Source organism: Rhea pennata, chromosome 5 (genome assembly GCF_028389875.1).
Source record: "Rhea pennata isolate bPtePen1 chromosome 5, bPtePen1.pri, whole genome shotgun sequence".
NCBI classification, from domain to species: domain Eukaryota; kingdom Metazoa; phylum Chordata; class Aves; order Rheiformes; family Rheidae; genus Rhea; species Rhea pennata.
The window spans coordinates 39,343,629-39,365,752 of record NC_084667.1 but is presented as its reverse complement, the minus strand read 5'-3'; the positions used below and the strand labels follow the sequence as shown (position 1 = coordinate 39,365,752).

The 22,124-nt window shown below is 50.1% G+C and overlaps 3 protein-coding genes across 4 annotated transcripts in view; all 3 read left to right on the top strand.

Moving 5' to 3' along the window:
* Window positions 1-2,635: 2,635 nt before the first annotated feature.
* On the top strand, window positions 2,636-7,706 carry LOC134141357 (uncharacterized). 2 transcript variants are annotated; one of them, XM_062577540.1, is made up of 5 exons: window positions 2,636-2,694; window positions 3,553-3,650; window positions 5,154-5,243; window positions 6,233-6,417; window positions 6,629-7,706. In XM_062577540.1, the coding sequence occupies exons 2-5, from the start codon at window positions 3,563-3,565 to the stop codon at window positions 7,484-7,486; spliced, it is 1,221 nt and encodes a 406-aa protein (XP_062433524.1). In that variant the 5' UTR covers window positions 2,636-2,694; window positions 3,553-3,562; the 3' UTR covers window positions 7,487-7,706. The 2 variants fall into 2 exon arrangements, with proteins under 2 accessions (XP_062433524.1, XP_062433523.1); XM_062577539.1 differs by having other exon boundaries at window positions 2,662-2,717.
* Window positions 7,707-15,807: 8,101 nt separating this feature from the next.
* Window positions 15,808-18,028, top strand: TNNI2 (troponin I2, fast skeletal type). Its single transcript, XM_062576333.1, has 5 exons — window positions 15,808-15,906; window positions 16,103-16,231; window positions 16,841-16,930; window positions 17,075-17,251; window positions 17,930-18,028. The coding sequence occupies exons 1-5, from the start codon at window positions 15,808-15,810 to the stop codon at window positions 18,026-18,028; spliced, it is 594 nt and encodes a 197-aa protein (XP_062432317.1).
* Window positions 18,029-19,109: 1,081 nt separating this feature from the next.
* LSP1 (lymphocyte specific protein 1) overlaps window positions 19,110-22,124 on the top strand; it is a 53,401-nt gene continuing 50,386 nt past the window's right edge. Inside the window, exon 1 of the mRNA XM_062577774.1 lies at window positions 19,110-19,223. Within this exon, the coding sequence (XP_062433758.1) occupies window positions 19,144-19,223 (80 nt within the window). The 5' untranslated portion in view covers window positions 19,110-19,143. The remainder of the gene's footprint in view (window positions 19,224-22,124) is intronic.

Below are 22,124 nucleotides of genomic sequence, written 5' to 3'. Positions count from 1 at the left end.
AGACAGATTTGCTCCGATGTGCCTTGACACCGATGCCTGCCTTTGCATCCTTGCTCCCACTGAAGAAACAGCATGGGAAAGGTAAGGAGGGAATTGCCCTTTCTCTGAAATACTCCAGGAAAAAACTCCAGTCTCCTGGCCTTGTGCTACAAAGTAGCCATAGTGTTTGGAAGATTTGGCCTCATATTGTGTTTGGGCCCAGAAGCTAAAAGGAATTTAATTTGCACCAATGTTACTGGGTGCAATAGCATCCTGCAGGCATCCTGCAGGGAGCTGCAGAATAATGCTAATAGCTATCGTCCGGCTTCTGGAGCCAAGGAGAGCTGGACCTATTAGTGAAGACCCACTAATATTGGAAAACAGTTAATCTGGAGTTCCTCTGAATACCTATTGGAGAGTTAAGCAAATACTGTGAAGCTGAGGAAGGTTGTGAAAACTCTCAATAGAGATTAATAACCTGAGCTTAATTTAAAAAAAGCTGCTGTCTGCTTTTTAATAAATGTTTCCTAGGCTTAATGGTGGCTGTGATGAAGGAAGAAATGACATGGTTGTTTTGAAATAGCTGTAACAAGTGGAGTGTGGCTTCTGTTGAGAAAATGGCATGTGATGGCTCCAGTTAATGAACTGGAGGAGAAAATCAGTCACCTGAGAAATACTTGTAAAAGCGCACTGAGTGAATTAAAGCCTTGGCTTTAAACCAAGATGGAATGCACTGTTCAGAAGGGAACATCTCTGAATTGGGATTTGGGGTCCAGACTACATCTCTGAGTTGACTTTAAATATGCTTTTGTGGGTGCACTCCTCTTGTTTCCCCATCAATGCTTGCTGGTGGCCTTGGCAAGGTCATCTGTCCTCCTACACATCTGCAGCTGGGATGATGTACTTCTGTTTGGAGAGCTGAGCATGCCACTGCATTTCCAGAGCAGGTAGATTTCCCCATGAGAGATGTAACAGAAAACAAACCTCTGTTCATTAAATGAGGAGGAAATCAGTTCCTCCTCGGTTTTTAAGCAGACTCGTTAGCCTGGGTCTCATGCTGACATGGAACAGTGTGCTTAGCTGCAGGATGCAGCAAATGCATCTAGATCCTGCAGGTTAGAGGAAGCCTCCATAGAACTCCGGTGACTCCCTGCTCTTGTATGTTAGAAACCATCCCAAATTGCACAAATGGGTTTGCAGCAAAAGGAGTCCTTTAAATCCTGACAGCAATGAGAAGCAACAAGTTGTGGGCACATCTGGCTGCAAAGCCCCAAGAGCCAGCTCAATGCTCGTCTTCAGGGCTGGTGAGGAGGCACAGGGTGTGGGAAGTTGAGCAAGGGTCCAGGAAAGGAAGCAAGAGCTGCTGAGAAGTGAGGGATTTGCTATAAGATTTAAAGCTTGATCTGAATTATTTACATCCAGATCCAGGTGGGAATATTCCTCGGAGAGAGGAATCCCCTGGTGTCAATCTCCTTGGAAACCTGTTTACTGAGACAGCTTAATGTGAAACTTGTGGGGAAAGAGGCAGCACAGCAATGCCTTGATGGAAGCAGCCTGAGGGCGTGAGTGTTTGGGACCTCCTGGCCTAGCCGAATCCCCATCCTCAGGGATGTTCACAGTGCACCCAGATGCGACCCTCAGCAGCCTGCTCTGACTTTGCGGCTGGATCTACCTCAGAAGCTGGCCCTCCTCCAAGCAAGGCTTGGGCCAGGTGCCCTCCACAAGTCCCTCCCAAAGCAAATTATTCCGTAGTTCAGTGAGTTTATAGCATTCACCCCTGTACTTTAGGAAATGAGACTGCTAAAGCTGCACCAGGAGGAGGCTGAATATTGTGCATGCTTGTCATAATTTGTCTGCTAGCAAGACAGAAACGATTACGGGCTGTCACCATGCAGCCTGGGTATGCGCTGGCTGCGGTCCAGCCCAGTATTTTTGCCTAGTCCAGCCTGGTATTTTTGCCTAGTCCCACAGGTTTTGAGCGCTGGAGATTGTCTAAGCTGCTCTCCCAAGAAATGAGTGTGCCCGTTTTATAAATATGTTTTAACTAGGATCGTTATGTCTCAAATTTTATGGTGAAACATGTATTTTGCCGTGTGTGTGTTTCTTTTTAAAAGAAATAGCTCCTCTTACAAGAAACAGGCAGCTCCTGGCCTCCTGGGGTTTTTATGCGGATTGCAGCTTTTCCTTCTGAAGTACATTTTTATCCTTTGTGGTTGTAGGAAGAAAGTAAGGGGAAAAAAAAATCTGAAGTTGTGGTGCCTCCTGGCTCAAGCCCAGAGGCAAAGCAAGAGAGTCCCGCAGGCAGTTTGCTTTTGTTTGACTCTCTTGAAAACAAGAAGGGGCAGCGGTTCGCCTTGCATGAACGCGGAGGGAGGGCCCCGGAGAGGTGCCATCGGTGCCAGGAGTTCGCGAGGCGCAGCGCCGCGGCGAGGAGCCTTCCCGCGGGCCGCGGCGGGCGCCGTGGGAGCCGCTGCCCCGCGGCCCGGGCGCGGGCGCGGGAGGGGACGGCCGCCAGCGGCGGCGGGCTGCAGCAGCCTTCCTTCCTCCCCGCGCCCCGCGGCGCCCCTCGCCCGCGGGGCCAGGCTTCCCACCGAAACTACATCTCCCAGGCTGCCCGGCACGCCGCCCTGCTCCCCGGCAGGGCTCCTCGGGGGGCCGGGGGCAGCCACACGGGCCAAGACCCCCGGCAGCCACCGCCCCCCGCGTCCGGTCCTGGTATGGTAAAACGCCCCGGGGAGGTAAACTTTGCTGAACGGGGGGGGGGGGGGGGGGGGGGGGGGGGGCGACGCGGGGCGGGGGGGACGGCTCCCGCCGGCCAAGCGGCCTCTGGGAAACTCCGGTGGGAAAAAAGTGGCGCCCGGCAGAGCTGCCCGGGGAGAGCGGGGCGTGCGGGGGGATGCCCCGGCCGGGGGCACGGCGGCAGACCACGGCGGGCCGGGCGGTGCGGGAGCACGCAACGGGGGGCTTGAGTCGGCTCTGAAAGCAGCTTCCAGTTTCTCAGAGGCAAGGAGTTATCCTTCCCCTTTCCCCGCTTTCTCCTCTCCCCCCCCTTTCTCCTTTTCCCCTTCCGCTCCCGGCACAGCAGTTGCCTTTTCACACCCGGGTGCGTCTTTCACTGCTGCGGGCAGCAGAAAGGGAGGGGGCATGTTTTCTTCACTGGGGGAGCAGGAAGGAAAACTCCTTCCCCAAAGTAAGCATGAAAAGAAGGGCCGAGACTGAGAGTGCCTAGATCCTCCCCACTCCCTGCCTGCCCTTTCGATTTGAACTTCGTGGCAGGCAGACCAAAACCTACACCCAAGTCGTGCATCTTCACTTGCTTCCTATCTGCCATCCCTGAGCAGCGGGGACACATTCCACGGGTCCCTTTGGGGAAGTTTAGGTCATCCTGGGCAACAGCATCGGTGTATGAGGTTGTTTCAATACCAGTTGTGTGACTGTGAAAGGAGCAGGTGGTGCTGCCAACTCCTGTATCCAGCTGGTCTGTATAAAATGTCTATGGATGTGAAACTGCACGGAACCTAATTAATTTCAAATGGGGAGACACCCCAACCTCATATTCCTCAATATTTCAAGCCTAAGCAGAATGGAGCCAAGGGAGAAGCAGCACAAAGATTTCATCGCTTTCAAGCTGCGCGACAAAAAATGCCACTCAAAGAAAGACGGCATCACGGGTGAGTGGGGCCAGGGGCACCACTGGCATACAGCAGAGTGGACTTTGAGGCTGCCAGGTGCCACCAGTGACTAGGTGTGAGAAAATGTGGGCTGCTGGCTAGAGCGTGGGGCGGGAAGCGCAGTCTGGCTCCGTCCCCTGTGGTGGGAACGATTCCCTGTGTCACCGTGGGCCATCTTGTTCACCACCACTTTTTCATTTTCAAACCAGTTTGTCCACGTACATGTCACAGGGATCTGAGAAGGCTTAAGCAGGGTCTGTGAGGTGGTCTTTCATCTTACCTTTGATTCGGTATGAAAGAGCTCAGAAATGTCCTTTCAGGGTGACTGAAGTAAATCTCCTGGAAAAGCCAGATGTAGTGCTTGTGTCTGTGATGATTTGTTGCATGTTAATAAAACGGAGGTTTCTCAACCAGCCTTACTAACTTCACGCAAAGCTGATGAAACCCCTGTAGGCAGTTTTATTGCAATTCAATTTAAACAGAAACAAGCTTGCAGTCAATGAGGAATAAGAGTTAAACCAAGCTGAAATGAGACCTTGACCTGCAAACACCTCAACTCATTTTTTATTTTAAGTACACATAGCAGAGGCAAGAAGACAGTAGGTCTCCACACAAGTGTGAAACTCAGCAAGGGTTTTATCACCCATCCTATAAACATGGACATTACAGACATCTCCAGACATAGTTATCTGGGGGCAACAATCCCTGTGTGGAAAAAGGCACATTATGGCCTGAATCGTCCATCTGCCTTAGGATGAGAAAAATTACACCCTTGAAATACCTACTTCTCTCCACTGCCTGTAAAGGAATTGGAGGTGGCTGGCTCAACTGTTGACTTTTGCATAGTCAGTATCTGGGTTTTCTCAGATGAAATCCACCCTCAGCATTTGCAGAATTGGCTGTGTACTGGGTTAAGTAAGTCTGGGCAAATATTTGAGGGAAAGGCCTAGCACACCTAGATGGAGAACATTTTGCTCTAAGCTTATATACCAGTCAGACTAGTTTTGACAAAGAAGCCTGAATTTTAGCGTGAAGGGCATCGCTTAATACACCCCATGTTATGAGTAGCTGATGGGGAACTTTATTCTGCATGTGACAAAGAACACATTCACACAGACAAGAAACAAATTCCTAAAGGTCTCTCTACTGCACTGCTTTAAGGGGTTGTCTTCATTTTATCCTCTGACTTTCGGATATGTTCTCAATTCTGGTGTGACTCTAAATCTCATATTGGATGCAGGTTGCCAGCTCTTTGTGCCTGAAAGACTCTGGCTGGCTGGATTTCAGGCTTGCATTATCCAGTAAAGACGTGTTGCGCCGTGACATAGGGTCAGGGCAAGTGACTAGGACCAGACTGTCCTCTCTCTTTGTAGTAGCCCATGCCAAGTGGCTTTTTAGGAGTTGCTCTCTGGGTCTGTTCTTGAAAGATGCTTGGTGGGGTTTTGTGTTGAATTTTTCCAGCTCTGCTCTTTCTTAGTGTGAGCTCATCCCTTGCCTTCTCAGGCCTGATTGTGAAACATCTCCAGAAGACCTTCCAGAGGCCCATCTCCTTGCAACTGTCTTCTCCCATGGCTCTTTCTCAGTGCTGCTCAGGTAGGCAAGGCTGTCAAGGGTCTTCATAGTTGCAGTTTAACTTTTCTTAAACATGGCTTCTGGGGTTACATGGCACTTGCAAAAAGACAGCGGGTTTGAAACGGATGTTTTGTGAAGGATTAGTCCCTATGTGGGACTAAAAGGCCTTTCAAGTATTTTAAAACATATTGAAATCTTGCTCGTTTAAAAACACAGAGGTCTCAGTCTGTTCTATGGACATGTTCTGGCTCCTGTCTGGACTTTAGCATGCAGAATATGAGGACAGCAAACACACAGGGGACAGTGATCAGGGATCTGCTGTCTAGAGGGACGGATCCCATGGGAACTGGGGAAAGTTCACCTCCTGGACACATCCGCTGCTTGAGGCCTGGGTATGGACCAGTGTCTGGCAGGGGTGTTAGCTCTTAGGTTTTCACAGGGCTTATGCACTCAGTGTGGGGCTGTACTGAACCATGGAGAAAGGACTGGGCTGTGGAAGTGTTTGAGGGACCTTCTAGCCAAAGTGCCCTAAAAGGAAATGGAAAATGCTTGTGAGAGGAGTGAGATCTGAGCATAGAGCTGAGCTGGAAACAAAGAGAACCTAATCCTGTTTCTGAATACAGCATCTCCATTGCTGAGGACCAAAGGTCAGAAAGCAGATATTTTTGCTACTCACCTCCTATAGTTTCCCTGCCTCCAGCTTGAAAAGGCCCAGGTGTTATCATAGTCAGAAGGGGCTTTATCCAGTGGGGTCTTCTCTTGTTTTCCTTTTCCCTGCAGCTGCTCTTCACCCCTTCCCCCATGATTTCAGATTAAAATGCTGTCCTTCCTCCCAGCTCCAGCTTGCAGTGAGTCACAAACCTCTCCAGCAGAGCAAACTGAGAATTTTCCCTGTGGAGTGGAACGGCTCATTAAAATGCCCTGTTTCTCTACGAGGCCAATGTTTTTAATGAAAACACTTATGTGTGAGTGTTTTTACGTGTCCATATTGAGCTGTTCTGACCCTACAGGCTCTTGTCCAAACTTGATGACAAATAAAAGCAAAATACATGAAGAGAAGCCTGAGGATATGGCGTCGTTAGTCCAGCTGCCTGGCAGGACACCCTGGTCACTCTGCTTATCACTGTCATCAGGAGGGGATGGCCAGTTCAACCACCCACCACCCCATGGCTGGCAGAGTGGTCTGCAGGCCCAGGTGAGTGTTCACTGCATGTTCATGCCTCTGCCCCAGGGGAATGGGCTGACTGGATATTTGGGCTGGAGATATGCAAGGTCTTCAGGGCCTTTAATATCTACTAGTGTGTTGGACCCCAAATGCTGCTCTGGGCATGCTAGGTCATGTCTACTAGTTCTTGTAGCAGAGAGATGAATTTCTGCAGTCTGACCAGTTCTTTTCTGTTTTGCAGATGGATGAGGCTCAGAGTGGAGGGGCAGCCTGTAGCACATGGTCCCCAGTACAGCCATCCCTTTCTTGTGCTCTCAGATCCAGTCCTACTTCAGGTCTTCCCCTACCTTGTCCAGTGGATCCCCCTTCCAAACCCAAGATTTTCAACCCTTTTTCCTTGTTCTCACCACCGTCATGGAGCAGCAGCTCCGAATCACATTCTAGCCCTCTGTCCAGTGCCAACTCCAAGAAATCTCGCAGGGGTACCTGGAAAAAAAACTTACATCCTGAGGATCCTAATGGCCCAAAGCCAGGAGAGCCTGTGTGTTTCCACTTCACAGAACCCATCATCGCTAGGATAACAGACTACATCTACCTGGGGAACCTCAACGCTGCCTACAGTGGGCGGGTGCTGTGCAAGAACAGCATTGACAGCATCATTGATATGAGCAGTCTGCCCAGTGACCACAGCCTAAGCATCATTCCCTGCACCTGTGGCCGGGGAGGGTTCAGGCACTGCTGGTCACGCCTCAAGGTTGACATCCAGGCTACCCTGGATGAGGACCATCACCAACTGGGGCAACCCTGCTTTTGGGACATCAATGAGTGCATCGAAGCCTCGCTGGAGAAAGGGAAGCGTATCCTTATTCATTGTAGAGATGGTTACTCTCTGAGTCCTACTTGTGTCATCCAGTACTTGATGGTCAAGCACAGCATGAGACTGCTGGCAGCCTATGAGTTTGTGAGGGCCCGGTACCCACTGAACATCCAGGAGTGCCATCAGGACATGCTAGTGGGTTTGGAGATGACCCTGCAGCCTGGAGGTGTCAACATGGCAGACCTGAAGTACTCCTTGTCAAGGAAGATGGCATGGAGCTAAAAGGGCAGGGTGGCTATGCTGTCTGGTGGCAGCCCTGAAGATGAAAAGCCAAAAGGAAGAGAGACTTAACTTATTGCATTAATGAATGAGATGACTGTTGCTGTGAGGTATTTAGGACAGTGCTGGGGCAAGATACACAGGCTATGGCCTTCCTTTGTAGTAGTTCCTAGTGTCTGGTGGCAGCAGAATGTGGGAGCTCTTTTAGGGAAAGACCAGGGGGAGAGGGACTGTCCTGGGTGGGGTGGGAGCCATAAGCATTGCTCTGATCTGATTTTGGGAAAGTAAAGGGGAGTCAGACGTTGGATTGCTTAGTGATCCTGCCTGATTTTTGCTATGAGCACATTTGCTGCTAAGTAGAAGGCCTAGGTCCTTGCTGAGGGTAACATGCTTGGAAATAAGAGCTGCTTCTCCCAGATATGTTAAGGCTAAGGAGCAGGACTGGATCATGTAGAGGCAGTAGAGCTGGTTCTAGCACTGGAGGACCATTCAGAACTGTAGCAAATGGGATCTAGGTACTGAGAGATGGAAACATAATGTCATCTGGTGCCATACTGCATTAGTTACTCCAGAAACATGACTATGCAGTGAATGAAGTGCTTTACAGGACACAGTGCGTGTCCACTTGAGGCTTGTAGGATCAAAATGAGGCAATCAGTAGCATAAAGGTAAGGAGATGGCCACGAGGGATAGCTTGGATCCATGACGGTTCCCTGGAAGAGCCTAGCCCAGAAGTACAATACTTGAATCTCTTAAAAATATAGGGCATATCTTCCCTCTCTCTGGACCTTGCAGAGACAGTGCAGGATGCTGAGACTGCTCTGGGAGTGGTGGGTTGTGCCCATTGTGTGTCTTTCTAGTATGAGGGGAGGGGAACAAGGCACGGGGACTGCTCAACTGCTCCACAAGAAACGTACCCAAGTCTGAACACTGTGTCCACTCCTGACCCCTGTGGCCTTGTGCTCTCTGAGCTCGGTTCCTCTGAAGGACTTGACAGGAGTTTCCTTATGTTTTCCTTGAGTTTTCCTATGAGGAGTTTGTTCAGCTATCACTCAAACACTTACTCTACTTCATTTAGAAACCACCATCTTTCTTAGAGTCAACTGTTGCTTGTACTTTGGGAAGTTTCTGTTTTTCTTCATGTTACTCTTTGGATTCTTCATCATGACATTCTGGGTATGGGGCCTTCTCTTATTTTTAGACAGCTATCCTAAAGTTTGACCTCTGGACAAGGCAACCCTAGGGAATGCCTTATGCGGACTTGAAGGCTCGACCTTCCATTCACCCTGTTACTGCGTCTCACCCTCCAGTCACTGGCCCTCCTGACCTTCCTTATCCTAAAATCACATCTGCTTGTCAAAACTTTTTCGCTGGGATTTCTTGTATTGTGCAAAGACAGTGTAGTGAAAAGAGAGCCATTTCTGTGTACTCCCCACATACCCATTTCAGACCAACACTTGCAGGCACAAAATGATAACCAAAAACTTGAATTCAGAGCAAATCTTTTGTTCCTGTGCATCACGTCTGCACTGCAGGAAGTTCAAAGAGCCTTCATTTCATGCGTGCACTCGTTGGGTGCAGATCAGTTTTGAACTGATAACTAACCAGTTTTGATTCTTCCTCCAAAATGAACTATCTTGAAAGCTGTGAGTCAATAGTTGCCAGAATATGTGTAGTTGCATAGGGAGCTGAAAAAATACTGCTGTAGAAACTTTTGAATAATAAAGAATTGGTTTAAATGAGACAAGCACGGCTTACAAAGCTGCTACTGAGGAGAAAAGTGAAGCAGTGAAGCTGTTGCTTAATGGATGGTTTCTGCTGTTGGCTGGTGGAGGGTGATTGCTGTCTGTCTTGAAATGGTTTTCTATGCTGCTTGCTTTGGTCTGGTTTTTATCTTTTCTGAGAAACTAGCTTTAACTGGGACAAGCAAACATTCCTCCTGCCAAACTGTCTGCTTTTGCTGGAGACCAGATGGGAGATGGATGCTGGGTGGGCCTTAATTTTAAATTGCCCACAGCGGGATGTTTTTGTGAGGCCTCCACTAACAAGTCTTCTTCAGCGGCAGTAGCAAGGGATGCACAGCAGAAGCTGCTGGAGTTTTAAGATATGTGTTTTGTAGGTCTGCCTGGAGCTGAAGACCTGTGTCCACTAGAGTGCAGACTGCCTCAAGGGCACGGATGTGGAGAGACATGACATGCAGTATGGCCTGGGGACCAAGCGGTGCAGTGTTCTCTGCAGGGCCGTGGCGGATAGCCGTGCAGAGGGCCTGGGAGGAGAGGGGAATCCTTATGCCTCTCTGCTCCTTTCCCACCAGATGGTGCTCAGAAGTCACCGTCTGCTCATGCCTGATCACCACAGCCCCCTTTGTCACCAGCCTTTGAGAAGGGGGCTGGTGTGACTAGGCTGTGCTCTGCTTTCCAGGAGCTGCTTCCACGTGGAGGCACACTCACATTGGGCTGATTCTCGTTACAGACCTTCCCCAGCCCAGCTCCTTCCTGAGATGCTGACTCATAGCCTGAATAGGCAGCAGAGCAGTGCCTGGGGAGCAGTCAGTCTGGGTCAGCCAAAGGCAGCCTGCACCGATTCAGTCTACAGGTGGAAGAAAGCATATTCCTGGTCTTCCTCTCATGGTACAACTGCTTTTTTCCCGACTGCTACCACCAGCCAGAAACCTCTACTGAATCACCATTTCACTGTGCATTTGTGGGAGATGAATCCTAACCAGACTCAACATTGCCTGCACTATGGGTTCCTCCACCCTTATCCTGCTGCGGGACGTGGGGGCAGCCTCCCGCCTGCTGCGGAGGCAGCAGTCATGTTTCGCACTGGGAACCTGCAGTTCCTTTGCAGGTTTCTACAGCTGGGGTTGCATGATGCTAAAGGCGGTTAAATGGGAAGCCTGCAGCAACGGATTTGTCACTTGTATATACAATATCCGAGAGGCTTTTGGAAAAAATACTAGCCTAAAACCTGTAGCTGAAAGGGAAAGGAGTGCCTGACCTGGGGAAAGAGGGCAGGAGCTACTTGGGCTCCTATCTCTATGGGATCGTCTGTCTTCCCTTCCCTTGGGCCCATGGAGGCAAGAGGCTGGGGCATCCCACAGCAGACTCTGGAGCTACCCTTTTTTGCTGGTCATGTGGGGCTGCTCCCCCATGCATCGCTCCCTCTCCCCGGTGCCTGCACTGCAGTGAATAGCACGGCTGCACACCGTTTGCTTTTTAAAAACCTTGATTGCGTTGAAACATTTCATGCTGGGAGGAGGTACAAATGTTTCCCGTGTGGTAACTGAGGTTAAAAGAACACGCTAGTGATGGGTGGCTCTTTCAGGAACTGCTCTTGCACACATTATACACAGGAGGGGAGCGTGCACAAACTACAGGCTCTTTCCACCCTTCATTCCCACCAGGTGAAGGGCAGAGCTGCTCAAAGGTCCTTGGCAGCGAATAGAGCCCTGCCTTGTCATTCCCTTGTTTGTGCCTAAACCAGACTACATCTCCAAAGGCAAATTTTTCTAACAGACTACACCTGGCAACCTGGGCCTTGCAGGTGGATTGCCGTGCGCAGGGAGCCTGGGTGCACCACAGCCTTGAAGCCAAATCAAGTGTCAGAGATTAGCAAGAGAGAAGAGGAGAAGGAAGGCTGCTTCTTCAGCACTCACAAGGAAGAGCCCCCCGCCCCCAGGCTCCAAAGTGGCTCCACTTCCTCACCCACCAGCAGCAGAAATCCTCCCCCTCCTCACCCCGCAGCTGTGGGTCACAGTCTCCTCACTGCCCATGGTGGCTGCCCTCTCCTCCAGGGCTGCTTGGCTTGCCTGCCCCAGCCAAGGGAGGTGCACAAGGGAGTCTTGCACATCATTGGTCTGAGAAGGTCTCTATGCCCTTAAAGAGAAGGTGGATTTTCTGCTGAGCCACCCGAGAAGCCCTTTTATACCTCCTTACTCAGCCAGCTGCCTACGGCTTGCCAGTCAGTCCCGTCTGTCCACAGAGGCTCTCTGTCTTTCTCTTCAGGACTTAGGTGAGCCGTTTTGCATGTCTCTTACTGACCCAGCTTGCTGTTAGGGGGTGAAGGGGAAGCAGATTCACTCACGTGAGTTTTAGGGAGATAAATGCTAAGAAAGGGTAGGCTGCTAGGGAAAACAGGGGTGCTAATAAGACAGTCTCCATCCTTTGCCTGTTGGAGAGGGTCCATGCAACAGAAAGTCTCTGTCTTTTCCGGCTTCCTTCTTTTTCTTTAGTTTCATGCCTTCCCCTCACTTGACTGTTCTGCTCTCTGGCTTGAGTGGAAAGGCAAGTGGAACCACGGGCTCCGTAATGCTGACCTCCCCAAGGCCATGGGAAGTGGCATCCCATCCTTAGCTGGTGTAACTCAGCAGTGCTCCTCTACTTACAGCCCTTACTCCTGTTCCTGACCTGACCGGTGCAGTGCCTTCCTCCCCAAAACTGCCTTCAGTGTTTGAACGCCTGTAAAATAGGCATAGATGTTCAGATTTACTGTAACCCACTGAACAGGTGATGAAAAGCCCATATTGGAGGCAGATAGCCAGGAACTGGGATTCTCTCCTTGCTTCCTTTGTACTTGCAGCTTTTATGTCATTGAAGTGGGTACATGTGTGTGTGCAGGAGGAACGCGAGTAAAAATAGCTTGCGTTCCTCCGAGGCTTTTTCTCTCAGCTGCAGCTGAGCCACCTGTGGTGGCTTTTGCTTTGCATTGCCCTGGCCTCCCTGAGTCATGGGGCCTGGCACTGGCCGAAGGCTGCCGTCTGAGGAGACAGCTGCAGCTCCTTGTGCAGCTCCCTGACCATTTTTAGAAGCACTTTCCTCCCCAGTAATGTGATGGGCATGCACATTTTCCAGGATAAAGTTTCCTCAGGGAGTTTGGCCCTGCAATCAGTACATCCTCCCCTGGGCTCGGGCCCCATTAACACTTCACCTCCCAATGTGGCCTTCTAGGGCTGTAGAGAGCTGTTTTGGGAGGTTGTCTGTTTTGCAAGAGACTAGCTTAACTTGGGGTGGGCTGGCACTCTGGAGTCCTTCCATTAGTAGGTAAAAGTAGGAAATATTGGTCTGCTAGAAAAACAAAGTTGTATTTATGAGGAAACAATTTACAGCAAGATATAAAATGTTCAGAGGTGTTCTCCTCTCTCTTCCCTAATGTGCTGTGTTTGGCTTGTATAATTTCCACTTAAAGGGAAATGCAAGAACTTGTCTGGGGCTGTGGCTTTATCAACTCAACAAAAGAACTTTCAAGCCTATTCTATGTTATTTGTGCCGTGGCTGTTTCAGTAGGCATCCCTGCACCATGCAACGCAGGCACATTACAGCAGCAATATGCTCTGAAGCTTGCTGTCTGATTCCTTTCCCATAGTGTCTGAACCCTCTGCAATCCTTGGGACGTTTCTTGATCATGAAGTGAGGTGGTGCTGTTTGCCCCATGTTGTAGGCAGGCAGGCTAAGGCCTGAAAGCTTCTCTTTTTATGTGGCTACCGACTATATAATGAGAACTACATGACAGAGTCAAGTCTGAAAATAGCTGTTTCTTCCTCTTCTTCCATCATTGCATAAAGTGGTTTTCCTGGGGGCCAAAGAAGAGATGGGCCTGCAGGAATTACTGCGACAAATCTCTTTCTTTTTCTGTCCCAACACCATTTTGCCCAGCTCAGGAGCCCCCAGACGCTGAAGTTTGTGTGGCTGTGAGGAGGCACATGTTTGGCTCTCATCCACAGACCACAGCCTACTTCCCTGTGTGATGAAAGTTTGGAGAAGTTGGGAAATAAGAACAAACCTGTTCCTCTTTTTCACTAGGGAAATCTTGCTTTGTTTTTAAGCCCAAGAAAGTCATCACGAGCATGAATAATTGTAAACGATTTTTTTTGTTGTTGTTTTCCTTGCAGGTTCACAACCATCTAAAGCAAGATGTCTGAGTAAGTTTCCATTTTCTGTCTCTAATGTTTTATTGACCTTTTCAAACTTTTAACTGTCAACTTTATTCACTTAAGATTCCTCCACTTGTTTCTGATTAGGATGCTAACTGTTTCTTTCTTTTTTTTCTCTCTCCTTTCTCTTCCTTCCCTTCCTTGTCCATCTCTTCCTTTTGAACAGTGAAGAGGTAAGTGTGTGTTGCTGGGCTTTTTCCTTTAGCAATACTCATGGCACCAATCTTGGCTTCACAGTTCCTCCCTAGAAAAAAGTAGTTGCTGAGGAGGAAGAACAGACGAGGCTGTAGCAAGGTTTTCTTGATGATTCCTCTGGCAAAGGTGGGGAAGGACAGGAGAAAAACTTTTGAAGGTGTTTGTCCTTTCTGCCTGCTGGCTTGAAGTTATTTTTTTTTCCACTTTTTTGCTTCCCAAGTTGGCCACGAGATGGTGCTGGGAACCCCTGCCTGGAGAGCAAGGGATGGTGGTCCTGAATCACATCTCCCCCATCTTTACTACAGAAACAGATGAAATCCCAGCCCTTGGAAGTGCATCCTCTTTGGTTGCACTGCCTGCCATTCCCCATATTTATTCCCTCATCTTCAACCCACAAAGCATTGTCAAATTGCTTTTCAAAGGGGACCTAATGTGGTTGGGTTTCAAGGGAACATGAAGAGGATGGAGATGGCATGCTTAAAGGTTCTTCCTGATTTCCAGCACAGCTGGAGCAGGTCTGGGTTCAAAGCCTTGGGATAGCTACACTGGGGTTTCATAGGGTCTCCTGTGCTGACCACAGGATAAGGTGTGGTAGGGTTGTATGCGTCCTTCTCACAGCAGAATTCACTGCCTCTTAAAAAAAAAAAAAAAAAAAAAAAAAAAAAAAAGTATAGACTTCTGTGTTTGTTCTGCTGAGTCCGATTTATTTTCTGTGGTGTGTGAAATCATACCACTGGTGGGAGACAGTCATGTAAGGCAAATCTTCAAACAGAGGAGAGTTTTGTGCAGATTGAGCTGTCTCTGAATCAGTAGCAGACCCAAACTCCCCTCTAGTCAATGCAGAAGACATAGCAACCAAGACCAGGTGCTAATACTGCTAGCGTCACTCCAGATCTCCTCTTAGCCAGCTGTTCAATCCTCCATCTTTAGCTGGCATCTCACTAGATGTCTAAAACAACACAAAGTAGGGCTTCATCTCACCTAGAGACAAGAGTATTTCAGGGAAGCCCAGAAACTCCACAACATAGACCGGATGTCCAACAGATGCTTTGAATCCCCATGAAACCCAGTGCCCCCAAAGAAGGCCAGGAGGGCACTGTTTGCTAAAGTACTATTTTTGAGATGGAGGATAAGAGCTGGGCCGAGAGTGCTCAAGGGATCCAACCTGGTGGTCCAAACCCAGACTCATACAAGCAGAATCCTGCCAGTTAATGCAGTTAGTGTTGCATTGCATCTCTGGGCTGGATGCCTTTTTTCTGCAGAGTCCTCCACCTCTGTCAGGAAGGCCATACCACCATCTGTATATGCAAAACATGTCAGATTTTATTGCACTGCACTCTATAGATCCTTATCCACTTCCTCCTGTATCTAGCATAAACTCACACCCAAACACTGCTTTCTTCTCCCCCACAACTGCGTACCAGATATCAGAGTGTATTTCCCCTGCCCTGACCACACTCAGGCTTGCTCTGCTTTCTGGGCAAAATGCTCAGGAAACAGCTGCAATGCAGTGACAAATCAAGGTTGTACCTTCTTCTGTAACCAGGAGGCCTGTTGCTGCTGTTCCAACACATCATGGGTGCAAAAAGGCAGTCTAATTCTGCCGCGCTCCCCAGACTGTGATGATTCAGAGAAATGGAGAGTGGAGTGTATTTCTCAGTGGGCATCTCAGGGAAGATGGAGCTGGCTTTTGTCCTGCAGCTGCAGCCTTGCTGTCCTCTGTCTCTCCCCGTTTGACTGGCCAGAACAGGCCCTGCTCTAGGTCTTTCCAGCCCCACAAATCACAGAGCCTTCATGTATTACTCTGTTTGGCTTTTCTCACTTGGGTATGCCATCAATCTCTCAGAAAGAAATCCCACAGCTCCCTAGTATCCAGGGGCATTGGGGCCAGTTAGCCTGAATGGAGAGGAAAACATACTTCTGAGTAAAGAAGTTCAAGAAAGGGCTAAAAAGCTTCAAAAATCCCAAGAAGCCAGGTTTAGAGCTCTCTTTGATATGCAACTTTAATTTCATTATTTTTACCTGAGGCCTAGTTTGTGGGGTTTAAGATGCTCAAAGCTGGGTTCAGTGGGGAGCCTCTTTTTGGAGTGCAGCTGGTTTGGGGACCAACTGTGTGTCAACGTGTGCTTCCCTGTTGAAGCCAGCTCCTTGGAAGTAATATAGGTCCTAAATGGAGAGGTTTATACGGAGAGGTAAAATGAGGGGGGAATGGACACACAGTAACCTGTTTTTCTCTCTTTCCTCCTACTTGCAGAAAAAGAGGAGGGCAGCCACTGCCCGTCGGCAGCACCTGAAGGTAGGTGGCATTGCTGGGACGGGCTGAGGTGTGTTGGACTTGTGTTCCCTCTGGTCCTCCTTGCTTGGAGATGCTGGTATTGCGGAGGCAGGGAGCTCCTCACTGTCCGAGCTGTCTCTCCAGCTGGGGTCTGCCACATCTCCTTCCCTCTGCCCTCGCCTCGATCCCTCGCTGACCTCCTGCTGCTGCCTTCCAGAGTGCTATGCTCCAGCTTGCTGCCACTGAAATAGAAAGGGAAGCAGCTGCTAAAGAGGCGGAAAAGCAGAACTACCTGGCAGAGCATTGTCCTCCTCTGTCGCTCCCGGGATCCATGCAAGAGCTTCAGGTAACGATTTATTTAATCCTTTGACTGTGCTGGAGCAGAAAGGATTTGCCCTTACCAGTCAGCCTAGTGGATCTACGTCTTCCCTCCCATCTTGGCCCATCTCTGGGTACCCCCCCTCCACCATGGAGGCAGAGACAGGGAAGATGCAGGGGGACTAGCACCCCCAAAACATTTCAGGGGGCAGTTGGCAGTGCAGGGCCAGAAAGGCAACTTACAGCTTCTGTGGAGCCTTTCATCTGCAGTGCCAAGGCCATGGCCTCTTTTCTTGGCTGCCTGATGACATGCCCCCTGCCTAGATGGATATCATGGAGCCGGCTTGAGTGTCCAGCTGGGGTTTGCCTGAAAGAGAGGGGGCTAGCTGGTAGGAAAGCCGCATTTCCAGTGACATGTTGAGGCAGAAGTTCCATGGAGCTGGTGAAACAGTGAGCAGGAACTGGCCTGCAAAGCCACTCTCCCCTATCTGGGACCAGTCAGTCTTGACTGATGGACTGATCCTTCACTAGTCTTCTGGGTGGGGGTCTTTCAGAGTAGAGAAGAAGGAAGTGGTCAGGGGAGAGGAATCACATATGTGGGTCCTAGTACTCAACCCTCCTCTGCTTTTCCTCCCAGGAACTGTGCAAAAAGCTTCATGCCAAGATAGATTCAGTGGATGAAGAAAGGTATGACACAGAGGTGAAGTTACAGAAGACTACCAAGGAGGTGGGTTTCCTGCAGAGTGATCTCTCATCTTCCTCAGAGGAGTCTCCAGCTTGTGCTTAGTTCTTCCTCAGACCACTTGCTGGCACATAGTCCATCTCCTGAAGCTGACAAACCCTTCTCTTGCTTTCAATTTCCTCCGTGCAGCTGGAAGACTTGAACCAGAAGCTGTTTGACCTCAGGGGCAAGTTTAAGCGGCCACCTCTGCGTAGGGTGCGCATGTCCGCTGACGCTATGTTGCGTGCCCTGCTGGGCTCCAAGCACAAGGTCTGCATGGACCTCCGTGCCAACCTGAAGCAAGTCAAGAAGGAGGACACTGAGAAGGTACCCCTTCCCTCTCCCATACACCAACACAGTGACTGGCTCCTGCTTTTGGGGACCCTGTGTGAGAGACAGGCCTGAGAGTGACTCTACCTCTAAAGTTTTTATTCCTGACTAATATTTTCTTCTCCACCTCTCACAGTGCTGAAAAAATAGGGTGTAGCCCTAAAAATATACAGCAGGGGTGGAACTGGGCTCCTTGCACTGATGCAGTGTTTTCCAAAGGAAATCTTTACTGATGTTTGCCATGAGGTTTCCACGGCTGGATGCGCAAAGGGCATTGCCCTGCTGCCCGCAGCAGTGTAATGCTCTGGTCTGAACCATACTGGTTCTCGCTGTAGATCATGGGGTGAGCATTGGGATGAGCAGAGCTGGAAAGCTCAGGCTAGAGCACTGGAGACCCTGAGCTGGGGTTCTGCTCCCTCAGGATTTGGAGATTTCTCTCCAAAGGCAGTTCAACAGGGAGGAAAGCTCTACAAATGATGCAAAAAGTACATTAAGGGCAAAAATTCACTTCCCCATGTAATGGCAGCCCAAAGGCATCATTCAAATCTCAGGGAGGTCTTCAGATCAATGGGATCCACTAGCTGCCAGGAGGGTGGGGCAGTGGGCTGGGGGACAGCGGGGAGTGAGGCCATGCAGCACTGCTGACTGCCCTGCCATGCATGCCTCTGTCCCCAGGAAAAGGACCTTCGTGATGTGGGTGACTGGAGGAAGAACATCGAGGAGAAGTCTGGCATGGAGGGCAGGAAGAAGATGTTCGAGGCTGGCGAGTCCTAAGCACCCCCCTCCAAAGGCGGTTGCTCGGCACTCGCAGCTCCCGCCTTTCCCCTGTTTCTCTCCGGTTTTGTAAAAGCCGCAGTGGGAAAGTGATGGTGTAAATAAAGCTTTGGTGGTGGAGTAGGGCCGGGGTCAGCCTGGCCATGTCTGTCTTGCACCCTGTGAGGGTCTCTGAGCTGCCAGCCCCCAACACGGGGGCTCATCCATCCCGTACGATGCTCCCTGGGGGCAAACAAAAATAGGGGATGTTGAGGAACTATTTGCCCCAGGAAGGAAATGGGTAAGGCTGTGCGTTCTTGTCATCAGCAGCTGTAGCTCCTTCTACTTCCTCTTCTGCCTCAGCAGGGCTGATTGTGGCTGCTCCATCCTCTTCCTCCCCAGCCTGTAGCAGGGACCAGCTTGCTGTCCCCGTAGTGGCTGGAGGCTGTTGTGGCAGTCCTCATACCATCTCAGGGCAGCCATGCTGTGCAGCTGGCCCTGGTCCTTGTTACTCTCCTGTGGCAAAGAACCAGTGGCTCCTTTGCCCCCACCATCTTCAGGCTAGGACCTGAACTGCTCTCCCTATCCCTTGTGGGCCTCAGCACAGGCAGCTGCCCCTGCAGTTGCCATCTTTACACAGCCTCGGCTGGAGGGGCAAGGAAACTAGGGTGGGAGCTGGCAGAGCAGACCCCACTCTGAGGCTGCAGGACCAGAAAGAGGTGGCATGTGCCAAATATCTGAAGAGGAATGGGCTGGGCCAGCCATGGTGTTGACAGGCAAGGTGTGAAACTGGGACAACCTCCGGGCCATGGCTAGCTTGTTACCCAGGAGTGTCAGCACCCCGTGGCTTGCAGCTGCCTGTGCCATGAGTGCTGGGGGGGAAAGGGAGGTAGCTCACTGCCCCAGAGCGATACTTCCTGATTTTGAGGCTGTCGGCAGAGGCAAAACCTCAAAATAATCCAAAAAGAAAGCCTCCTTCCCATCCCCCCCCAAACCCTCAGCCCATGAGGTTTCCGGCATAGCTCGCTTCTGCCGAGCACAGGAAGAGCGAGGCAGCAGCGTGCGTGCCCTTGCGCCCTGTCCCCATCCCGCTCCCCGGCAGAGCTGCCTGCCTAGGCTGCCGCCGAGGAGACAAAATGTCGGACTCGGAGGGGTGCCAAACGGGCGCAGAAGGCGTGGATCGAGTGGAGGATGAGTCCCCCGTGGAGAGTGAGAGGTGAGGCCTGGGGGAGCCCACCGCCGCGCTTGCCTTCCTACAGGGGCTCCCAGGGAAACTGGGAGGCTGGGAAATTAGGGATGGTGGTGGAGGAGGAAGATGCAAGGCCAAAACGGAGCTGATTCACGAGACCAAAATATAGAAAATCATTGGATGCTTTTGACAAGCCTTCCAGATTGGGAGAGGCTTAGACTTGATAAATTTCTTATCTCTTCTGACCTCCAAAGACCTCGAGAGTGGGACTGGGAGGAAGATCTTGGCTCCGTTATGAGCTAAGGTCAGCAAAGGGTCTAGCTCTGAGGTCCAGATCCGCTGTCGGGTGCCACTGCCACAGCTGAAATCATCCCCGTCTTTAAGACAAGTGGGTGCAGATCAACTGCCTCTTCTTGAAGCAATCCTGGGGATATCCCACCGTAGCCTCTGGGGGACATGGGCTTTCCATGCGATTTCACCCTTCTCCTGTTGATAGCTCTGAGCAGGGCAGGACCGACAGAGTGGCTGCTAAATGAGACTGGAAAGGGGGTTTGGAACAGCAAGTGTCAGCAGGCCCTTGTGAAATAGGGGTCCTTTCTGTGGTAGGTGACTTCGGTGGGAAGGGTATTGGAGATGCCCAAACCCCTTTGGCTTCCAGGCAAAGTGAGCAAATCTGCCATTTTTGCAACTCTCTTGGGGCATTTGCAAAACTGGAGGCTAACGCCTCACCGATGCGGTGGTGGGATGTGATGAGGAGGTAATGCTCTTCCAGGGGTCTGAACTCTTCCCGCATCTACTCTAAATGGATTAAACTGGAAAATTTTCAGACTACTTGCTGCCTTTTATAGGTTTATACATCTTTTTGCCTGATTTGCTTTGTTCCTTTATCCACAGAGATCATAAACCTTTCTCTGACAGCTCCAAAGCAGGCAGCTTTCCGTGGGGGTTAAAAGAAAAAAGACCTGTAGCAGAGACCAAATTGCAGTTGTCTGTGTGTCAGCTAGCAGAGGAAGACAAAGATAAGCTCAGCTGAGGTACCACACTGAAGTATTTAGATCTGGATTCAGATGGATTCAAACTGAGCATTCAGGGAGCTTGGGGGGTTGCCTGACTTTTGCCCCTAGCTTCAAAGCTTGCATTAGCATTTCACCCCAAGGCTGCTGAAAGCTGATGCTGTTCATGTTTACGGAAAAAAAATCTTGAGTGACAAGGAGAGGAGAAAGGTGTGTCATCTTCCATCACTAATAGTTGAAGTAAGTTTTTTGGCTGACACCTGACAGCAATTAGCTTGGGCTGAGGACTTGACTGGAGGCTTCAAAAAGTGGTGAAGGCTCAGTGCATGAATGTCTCCGTTGTTGGGGGGGGGGGGGGGGGAGTGTGCTGATTTCTGTGTGTGCATGTCTTACGGAGTTTCCAGGCCTTGCTGCAGCCTGAGCAAGGTCCAGTAGGGCTGGATTTGCCTTGCAGGTGCCTTGGGGTATAAAAACAACCCCAATTTGACTTCTGTGGGAGTGGATGCTGGGTGTGTCTTAGGGTGGTGGAGCTTTCCCATTCCCCTCTTGCTGTGGTGTGTACAGGTATGTCTGCTCCATCAGGGTGACTAAGCAGTGGTTGCTGATGAGGCAGGGTCAGGCTTTTCCTTTTTTTGTTTCTGGCTAGAGCTTCAGAAAAACAGAAGGTGTCTGGAGGGATCTATAGCAGTCTAACTCCTACAGCCTTTTGACACTTGTTTAAAAAGTGTGTGTGTGTATGAATATTCATGGAAGGGTTGTACATCCCTTTTTCCCTAGCTGAATCTTAAAATTTTAATGAAATTCAAAGCTTAATGGAGGGAAAAAAGGGGGGGAAGGAAAAGTTCTTTCTTTTTTAAAGCGCAGAGAACTGCTTTCTCTCCTAACCTGTGTAACAATTCCACGTGCGGCTCTAAGCATCTCCTTTTGCTTGCATTGCTTAAGCATCTGCAGGCTCTTGCGACTTGCACTCCCAAAATGGAGGAAGCAAGTAGCTGCTTGCTGTTTAGGGCTACCTTGTCTCACCAAGTGGCCAGAGTGACGAGCTCAACTCTTTGTTCTTTCTCCTTGAAGATAAAGCTGAAAGCTGCTTTCAAGCTGCTCTGTGTACAGATAAACTTTCCAAGGAGCACTGCCATGACTTTAAGGACTGTTGGGGGTGTAAGCAATGAGGCCTATAAAGGAGCTCCCTGGAAAGCAAATTACGAGGAACTCTGGTGGCAAGGTAGATGTGCACTGAGGAGACATAGTTGGAGTAAAGAAAAGGAGCTGGACTTGCTTAAGCAATAAACCGTATCTATTTAACTATGCCTGGTGTATGTGAAGATTAGCTTACACTTGAAAGAGCTTGTATTTGTATAACTGTACCGATGAAATATTAATTAATCTGGCTGTACCTTGCTCTGTTCTCCAATATAAATTGGGGCATTCTGAAGAAGACCTCATGCTGGTGTAACAACATGTAGAGAAGAACTTGGGCTAGGGTGGGGAAGCCAGGCCTCCCACTGCAATGTGCCGGAGCTGGAGGTGCAGGGGAAGCCTGCTTTATGCTGGGGCTAGATAACCTAATGTACCCCTGTTATTCAGTGCATGGTCTGTAAAGCAGTGGGGGCTTCAGCCAGCCTTGACCTCAGTTACTGAAGGTGTGGATGTGCATGTTCCTGTGCCAGGGCCTATCTGTGCTTTGCTCTGGGATTTTCCCAGCCGACTGGGACTGCGGCTTGTGAGGCAGGTTTTTCTGCTGCTATGGGGGTCTGAGATGAGAATGGTTTTTTGCAAATGCAGTCAGCTTCCTGAGGCTCCTTCCTGCTGGGTCCTCCCATGCTGAGAGCTGTGGGAGCCCCTGGCAGCCCATGTATGGTCACTGCCTGGGGAAAGGCTTTGCTGTGCTAGCAAGTCCTGGTCTTGTCTTTGCTGT